This window comes from Solanum dulcamara, chromosome 12, assembly GCF_947179165.1.
Source record: "Solanum dulcamara chromosome 12, daSolDulc1.2, whole genome shotgun sequence".
Classification (NCBI taxonomy): domain Eukaryota; kingdom Viridiplantae; phylum Streptophyta; class Magnoliopsida; order Solanales; family Solanaceae; genus Solanum; species Solanum dulcamara.
The window spans coordinates 52,554,729-52,563,961 of NC_077248.1; the positions used below are offsets into that span (position 1 = coordinate 52,554,729).

The 9,233-nt window shown below is 35.7% G+C and overlaps 1 protein-coding gene and 1 long non-coding RNA gene across 2 annotated transcripts; one reads left to right on the top strand and one right to left on the bottom strand.

Moving 5' to 3' along the window:
- The first annotated feature begins 1,320 nt into the window (after nucleotides 1-1,320).
- Nucleotides 1,321-2,562, top strand: LOC129876661 (uncharacterized). The gene is made up of 4 exons (XR_008763395.1): nucleotides 1,321-1,451; nucleotides 2,001-2,089; nucleotides 2,159-2,242; nucleotides 2,326-2,562. It is a non-coding gene; the product is annotated as an uncharacterized LOC129876661 (long non-coding RNA).
- A 187-nt stretch (nucleotides 2,563-2,749) lies between these two features.
- LOC129876660 (uncharacterized) lies at nucleotides 2,750-8,718 on the bottom strand. Its single transcript, XM_055952150.1, has 3 exons — nucleotides 7,292-8,718; nucleotides 4,373-4,634; nucleotides 2,750-3,359 (listed from the first exon to the last, which is right to left on the bottom strand). Exons 1-3 carry the CDS (start codon nucleotides 8,347-8,349, stop codon nucleotides 3,180-3,182), a joined length of 1,500 nt encoding a protein of 499 aa, XP_055808125.1. The 5' UTR covers nucleotides 8,350-8,718; the 3' UTR covers nucleotides 2,750-3,179.
- Between the last annotated feature and the right edge of the window lie 515 nt (nucleotides 8,719-9,233).

The window sequence follows — 9,233 nt, forward strand, 5'->3', positions numbered from 1 at the left end:
ATTCCTTTGTTTTGCGCCCGCCCCCACCCCCAACCCCTCTGAAATATCAAATTTTTAAGTTTAAAAGACAGAGATCATTATTTTGTTAGTTGGTTTTAAAGAGCAGATGTGGATAATGTGAAGGGTGATCGTGAGTAATAACAAGTGGGTCTTGTAAATTTGTAAAATTAATTAAATTTTTTTATTGGGGTTCATTGTGTTTGTGTTGGTGAACTTGTGGTTGAATTTACAAGTTAAATCGGAAAGAATTTTATCTATTGAGTATGAATTTGGTGCTCAATTTGTGATCAAATATGAAGAAGATTGCTATTTGAAAATTTTTCAGAAATTACAAGATTGATCTATTTTATTTTTTATTTTTTTAATACTTAATTTCTTATCTGGTATTAAAAAAATGACGTGGAATTCCACGTGTAATCGCGCTATTACACGCACACTAACCGAAGGTTAAAAAGGGTTTAAAATATTGTGTTATGATTAGGGATGAACATGGTATGATATGGTACGGTATTTAAAAATATGGTATGGTAATTTCGATATTCGATTTGTAAAATTATTATACCATTACCATATCAATTTAATTTGGTATGGTTTAGTATTTTGAAGTTCGCTTTTGATATTTTGCGGTATGGTAAATCGGTAATCATGGTTTGTTAACTTCTACTAATATATACTCATAAAATAGAGTATTATTACTTAGGCGATTCAAAAAATGGTGTCGATTGTACCATAGTAAAACATTACACATGTAGAAACATATATTCAAAAGAAAATACAAACAACTCCTTTAGTTAATCAATCACATTTAGAATACATTTCAATCGAAATAGAGTAGTTAAAGTTTTAACTTCTAAACATTTAGTTTATACTAATACTAGGTTGCATATTTGTTAGTACTTTAATAATATATATATGTTATTTATGTAACTATATAATTCGGTATGATATTCGATATTTCAGTATGTTATTTCTAAATACCAAATATCATATCGAATATCAAAAAATTTAAAATGTAAACCATATACCATACCAAATACCATAATACCAAAACTACGGTATCAAAATTTTTGTTATGGTATGGTAATTCGGTATATACCATACCATGTCCACTCCTAGTTCTAATGGGTTTAAGGATTTAGTTGGCAAAGTGATGAGTAGGGGGATTCAACTGACAAATGAAGTCAAGTATAGGGTTCTCCTAGAAACATCCGGACCAATTAGGCATAATTGATCAATGGGCTTGACTATATAGTGGACTTTAGGTCAGAAACTACGTTATGATCCACTTGAATTTGGGCTGATTTAACTGATCTGTTCGTATCGAATTGTAGGGTTTGTTGCCGTTGCAACCGTGGTCTTCTTCAACTGTCGTCCTTCCCTCCAGTGGCGGAGTCAAGATTTTGACTAAGGGGTTTAAAATATGAAGAAGTAGACAGATGAACTAATCGAAGGTTATTCAACATCTACTATATATACATAAAAAAATATTTTAACCATGTATAAATAGTATAATTTTATGTCGAAGAGGATTTGGATGAACACCTAACCATAAGGTGGCTCCGCCACTGCTTCCATAACTCTTCAAAATAGTAATATCTCTTTCACTCTACAAACAAATTCAGGTTATAAAATTTATAGTTGAAAAAATAATTATCAATTGCGATACACCCAAAGTCGATTGCGTTACTATTATGGTTTTGTTATCAACTTTAGAAGTTTGAGCTGCAGTTATTTTTTCTTTCTAAATGATAATTCAGTGTTGTGATTAGTATCAAAATGTAGTAATCCCGACATAATTCGTCAGTTGCTGACCTACTGCTTGTTCAGTAAATCTCATGTCTTGGTTTGGATTCATTGCGCTCTCATTTCTGCAGTTATTTATTCCCTTGTCATTTTAGCTTGTTAAACAACATTTTCCTCATGTGTAGACCAAGAAGGTCCATATCTACATGTAGATTAGTTATTCTACATTTAATCTATGTCTTTGAATAACGTTGCAGGTACCCGTTATGGGGCTAGTTTGAGGAAACAGATTAAGAAGGTGAAGGTCAGTCAGCACAGCAAGTATTTTTGTGAGTTCAGTGGGAAGGTACAGCTCTACTTTCGTAGGCCATCATTGAATTGGTAATAATTTTTTAATTAGATGTTGGCATTGTAGTATGCCGTGAAGAGGAAGACTCTTGGTATTTTAGGGCAGCAAAGATTGTGGCAAAGTTAAAGCAGGGGGTGCCTATACACTCAAGTAAATTTTCATCTCAACCCTTTGTCTTCTCTATTTCTTGTGTTGAGCATAAGTAGTAATGACTTTGTTCCCTTCTTTGGCAGCACTGCAAGCGCTGTCACTGTTAGGAGCACCATTCGAAGGCTTAGGGAGCAGACAGAGAGCTAGAGACTTCTAATTCTTACTGGAATCTCAATGCTTGATTTTGCTAATAGAGATATCTGTCATGTTTTGACTCAAATTGTTACCTCTGGTTCCTTGTCTTTTGAGCAATTCTAAATCTGGCTATTATGCACAAAGCATTTCTTATTAGTGCAACTAATTCAGACAAAATTATAGAACCTCCAATATAATTTAATTGTTAAAAGCAATTATTACATATTATCTCCTACTGATTGCCAAATCATATGTTAGAAAACAAAAAAAGTACTATTTGAGTATGTTTAAATCCTCGACCCGCACCCAACAAAGAGTCATCCAAATATAAGCAAGTATGATTATTCAGCTCCATAACTTTAGCCAGAGACATAATAAAGATGAGCCTTTCTATTTCCTTTTTTACGACTCCCAGTGATTCTCAACAGTGTTAGTACACATGAGAAGGCTGGTAGGGTTGAGGTTCTCTCTGGACACCAAAACCTCATATTCTACTACTTAGCTGAATTTACAAAACATATGAATGAAAAAGGTAAGCCAGCAGGTAATGTCATCCACTTTCTTAGCAAGGGGGTTGAACCTTAAATAACCATAATGCAGCAGCTTGAGGATTGATCAACTTCGACAAGGCAAAAAACCAGTAGACAATACGACCAGCTTCCACATGGGGCATGATAGGTAAATCACAAGAGTCACCATTGACACAAGTGATTGAAAGGAGAATATTTTAAGGATTAATCTCCCTTTGCAGATGTCTGTGAAAAAGGATGAACACTTTATGGCTTAAATTGAAACAAGTCCATCAGTTGAACATTGGAAGGTCATCACTGTTCCTGCGATGATGATGCATCTGCTTTTGCACAGCTTTCACCGCGGCTACTCTAGCTGCATTGGCTGCTTTGTTGGCTGCTGAAACTGCCCTGTTCACTCTCTCATCAACCTTGGCCACATCATAGGCCCTTTCTGCTGCTCGACGTGCTTCCTGATAGAAATATGAAAAAGCAATAAGTGTTTTCCCCAAACTAAACCTGCATTTTGCTCTTTCCACCTAACTGTCAGATTAAAGAATTAAACTGACTCGGATAAGTAGTGTCATCGCATAGTACATGCCATTGAGAAGTTTGTATTCTGCAGGAAAATCTTGAAGGACTCATAGCCTGTTTGGTGAAGCTTCTAAAATAAGCTTAGTTCAAAAAGTCTTTTTTCCAAAGTGTCTTCAAAAGTACCTTCAGTGATAAGCAATTTGTGTTTGGCTAAGCAAATTAAAAAGTACTTCTGAACAGCAATTAGTGTTTGGCCAAGCTTTTAAAAAGTGCTTCTAAGTGTATTTTCTGAAAAATGTTTTTCAAAAAAATGCTTTTGGGAAAAGCTACTTTTTTTAGCTTTTGAAAAACATTTTCTACCACTCTCGGGACTTTCACCCAGGGAGTACGAGGTCATGGTGCGCAATTTCCTGCAAACAGAGTTTCCTGAAAACGTGGCCAAACCCTAACTTTTTAAAAATAAGCACTTTTGGCCTCCCAAAAGCTTGGCCAAACAAGCTATAATTATGTTAGTATATAATCCTTTATAAGCCAACTCAAGTACTACATAAGAGAACGAGCCTATGACACTGTGCATCATGGGCTGGAGAAGATCTATGTGAGTAACCTAGAAAATAAATATCCTTTTTCTATTTCTAACCAGTCCGCATGCATAACCACATGAAGGGCTATGAAAGTTGGAAAATATGACAAAACAGGCTATAATTATGTCAGTATATAATCCTTTATAAGCTAACTCAAGTACTACTCAAGGGAATGAGCCTATGACACCCTGCATTATGGGCTGGAAAAGAAGATCCATCTGAGGGGACTGGAAAATAAATATCCTTTTTCTATATCTCACCACTCCACATGCATAATTGACATGATGGGCTATGAAAGTTGGAAAATACGACACGTCAATAACTTCAGATGTAATAACTAGTTTTTAAAAGATAATCCAATAATTTACCTGCACAGCATTTAGCACTTTGGAGTGGTAAACAGCAACAGGTGATACAGGATAGGAGTTATTCTGTGTGCTTGGAATATCAAGGACCCCATTTTGCCAATGACCGGACTGGGTTTCCCCGTTTCTAAAAGTATACATCCCAAGCCCTTGTCTCCTTCCCTCGTGCCAGGCTCCTTCATACCGATGCCCATTTGCAAAAACATATACTCCGAAACCATGCATCTTATCAGCAAAATATTCCCCAGCATAATTATCTCCATTCCTATATTGAAAAGTGAAAACCAAGTCAATGGCAGGAAAGACGAATAAAACAGGTAGCTCTGCCAATAGCTTAATTGTCATTTCATCATCACATCGTTAACATACTTGTACTGCAAAATGAAGGACCGGTTAGGTAAAAACTATGCTCAAGTCTCAGTTATTCTTGTTTTTAACTTTTTGGTGATATATATATCTGAGTCACAGTCCTAAGTGTCATCGCCATTACAAACAATATCTTTCAGCAATGAAATGCTATTTTTAGAGCACCCTGCACCAACTCAGATTTTAAGAGCATACAGTCACCGTCCATGACAAAAAAATTTAAAGCACGCAATCACTAAAATGGGAAAGAAGATCATTGTAATAATTATGATGTTCAACTGACCACTTCATCCTTTCTATTTGATCTAAATAAGCTACCTGGTACATGGATCTCTTAACTCACAGAATGGAAATAATTGAAAAAAATGAGAATATGGATGTTTCTCTGGTATTAACTTTCAAATGATACATATCTATTTCTTTTTTCGGTGCTTTTCAGATTTCAGGTGCTATCAGTGATTATAAATTCGCTTAAATTATATGAAGTATGGCAATGTGCCTTCATAGAACACCCCCAACCCCTCAACACACACACACACCAAAAAAAAGAAGTGGGATTTAGCAATGTGTTTTTCATTTAAGGTCACACAATTTACCTCCTAGGCTGATAATTTATTTAGCGACCAATCTAACATATAAATGAAGTAACTGGGGTAGCAAACTCAGAAAGGAACTTCACGAATCTTTTATAATAAAGCTATGCCAACGAGCAACACTCTGAGATGATCCATCAGCAATTAGTTTCTCTAAAGTTTGTAAAATCTAATTATTAACCAATCATACAAAACCGTCAATATCAGTGATCTTATTGGTTGTTATGCAACAACAACAACATACCCCGAGAAATCCCACAAGTTAGGTCGGGGAGGGTAGAGTGTACTATGAGATGATCCATCAGCAATTAGTTTCTCTAAAGTCTGTAAAATCTACTTATTAACCAATCATACAAAACCGTCAATATCAGTGATCTTATTGGTTGTTATGCAACAACAACAACATAACCCGTGGAATCCCACAAGTTGGGTTGGGGGAGGGTAAAGTGTACGCAGACCTTACCACTACCTCGTGGAGATAGAGAGGCTGTTTCCGAGAAACCCTCGAATCTTATTGCTTGTTATGCCCATAGCATAAATCTCCACGGAATGTAATCAGTATATCTATCTTCCCATCAGTCTCCAGATTACACTCTTAACATAATCCGAAAGATTGCACTAGAGAGCAAAATCATTCAAACTATCTACACAGCCAATCAGCCCATGATTCGGGACCTATTTCTGCCACTTTAGCAAATTTTACGTGGAGAGTCTGCAGGTTCTGAAACATAGGCTTATATGTTCTCTTCGGAATGCCCATAAAACTTCAGTCTTCACTTGATTAGAAAATTGGCTCCTGACATCCCACAACCAAGGGAACTGGATTCCTTTGTCAAGATACTAGTGCCAATGAAGCTTTATAGTCACTTTACAATCAGTTAACCTCAGCCATTAAACTTATTTGACCACCAAAAGTTACCTTTTTACTGACGGAAGTCATCAAAGAAAATTTTCCAAGATATGTATCACGGTGAACAGGATTGCATACATTATTAGTCAGTTCTTCCAACTAACGTCCAAATTATGCAAGGTCACACTTAGGAAGAAGTGGAATGGCAAGAAATGCACTTCAATAGAAACAAAAGATGCTCCACAACTGACATAACTTAAGACACTATAGCTGGTGGGGATAATGCTTCCTGAAATTCACTACATCCGATTCTAATGTCATTCCTAGTCGCAACCCCTCAAAAAGAAAAAAAAATCAAGGGAATACTCCTGCTACAGAAAAAGGACCGTCTTTATGACAAAAATTGATTGGATGGAGATGAGATATAAAAAAAATGAGGAGAGAGGCACATATTGCTTCTTGTTGAATCATCCAGTAACCTGGAACTGGGGAAAGCTGGACAGAAAGTAAAGGGACCGGACTCAACTTGTTGCTCACAAGATAAGTTATTAACTAATTAGGTCCACCATAAGAAAATGGGAAAATAACTGTTCTTTTTGTCTACTAAGAAGTAAACACATAAGGTTGTTTTCTTTCAGTTGTACCACTATGATCACTTAACTATTCTCCTGCCTTTCATTTTTTTAACAAACTGCATCCTTCTACATACATACAAGAGTCTTCCAGTTCTTACGGAAGCTCTTTCTTACCAGTCAATAAAGTAGTACAAGAGCAACATGCTTAATGAATATTCTCACCATCCTCTAACCATGATAATAAGTATTTCAAGAAGGTCACATACTTTGCTTTATTATATAAGATATAATCAACAAAACAGCAACAACAAAAATCAATATATTGCTTAACATGATATAGGCCATATCTAAGGTGTTTGAACTGTTTGCACATTCCAAATATGCCATCATCTATAGACTATAATCGGTGGTAAAACCCATATGAACAAACATAGCATGCCCCTATAAGATTTCACAAGAAAACTTTAATTTGCTGATGAACAAATGTCAAAACTAACACAACGAAAATGAAAGCAAAATATCGATGACTACATATTACCTGAAGTGGTAGTGTCCGAGGCCATGCTTAACTCCCCACTTGAATTCACCTACATACCTGCTTCCATCCTCACAAGTATGAACTCCACACCCGTGACTTTGTCCATTAGACCATTCCCCAGCATATACATCACCCGTGAAGAACCTATAAACCCCAAATCCATGCCTAAGGCCTTGCCTGTATTGTCCCCTGTATCTACTCCCCCTTGCCCATGTTTCCACCCCATGTCCATCATACTTCCCATCAACCCAATCCCCTTCAAACCTCCCACTCATATAATAGTAATAAACTCCACTTCCACTACATTTCCCCTTGTGAAACTCCCCCTCATACACATCTCCATTACTATAAGCCTGTACATAGCAACCTGAATTTACCCTTTTATCAATTTTTGCGCGTGACCCAATTGACCAAAACACCGGCAAAGCATTCCTAGACACTTGTTTCGACGAAGAAAGCTTAATTGGCAAAGACCTAGCCAAGAATAACCGAATTGACGGAAGTCTGGGCAGTGCTAAATTCAGTGAAAACAAAAGTGCAGATGAAAACGCAAAAGCAGAAAGAAAATCCAAAAAGAAAGAATTGGTTGGATGTGAAACCAAGAAATAGAAAAAGGGTAGAGAAAGTAGTAGTATAAGTCGGATATGGAGACGCAAAATTCGACGAAGATGGCATAGGCAAGGGTATATATGGAAATTGGTATATGGGTTTTGAGCTTTTACAGATGAAAAAGGGTATTTGTGAAGAGAATTGGATAAAGATGGAGATTTGAAGGTAGATTTTGAAGGATTATTACCCAAATGAGGTCTCTTGTGTGGGGTGGTTTTGGTTGGGGTATGGGGTGATGGAACTGGGTCATTATCATTTTCTACAAAAATCTGAATAGCAGTATGGTGAGGAGGAGGAGGAGGATATTCAGGAGAAATCAAAGTATATTGAGGATGTTTCTGATGAAGAGATAAAGAAGAAGAAGAAACAAGGGGCGGTGTAGGATTGAAATCGGAAGAGATGCAACTGCTTTCTTTTCCGATCTGAACTTCAGATTTCTTCTGATGCATTTACCTATAAACACACTAACAAAAAAAAAAAAATTATCTACACAAAAATTGTTTTTCTGGGTTTGATAAATAAATTTCAAATTTGCAAAGGGATTTGTTGCCTAAATCTAATATCCTTTTACATACACAAAATCGAGAAATACTTATGTGTTTGTGTTGGTAGAAAAGGTATATGTTGGAAGTGAAAATATGTGTGTTACGGAAAAGAAAGCGGAGAGAGCAATGGGAGGATTTCAATTTATTTTCTGTGTGGGGAAAAAAAACAGTTTAAAACCAGAGGCGACGACTGCTTCGTCTGAAAACAACGTATTAGAGCCAAAAGCACACAAACTAATACTCTTCACACTCTACTTGCCTTTGATTTCTATATCGTGGCAAAATCCCACGTTGGGGCAGAAAGCTCTCTGACAAAACCTACTTTTTTGTTTATGAGATTTGAACTTTAAATTTTTTATTAAGGATAAAAGAATACTTTATCATTTTATTATAATTTTTGTTGGTAATTAATTAGAGTTATGCAGCTCTATACCGCTATTAGAGCCCGTTTTAGATTGATTTATAAGTTACTTATAAGCTATTTCAGCTTTTTTTGAGTGTTTGATTGACCAATTTAAAGTTATTTTGTGCTTAAAATAAGTCCTAATAAATAATTGAATTTCTTTGAATGAACATATTTTAAACAACTTATAAGTTGAAAAAATAAGTTGAACAACACCTACTTTTTTTAAAAAAACTTATAAGCATTTTTCAACTTATAAGTTCTTTAAAATAAGTCCATCAAAACAAGTTTTTAGTAATATATGTTGGAGATTACTTTCTTTTTCTGAATTACTTATCAAATTTTGACTTGGTACACTTATTAAAAATCAATGATTGGTACAATG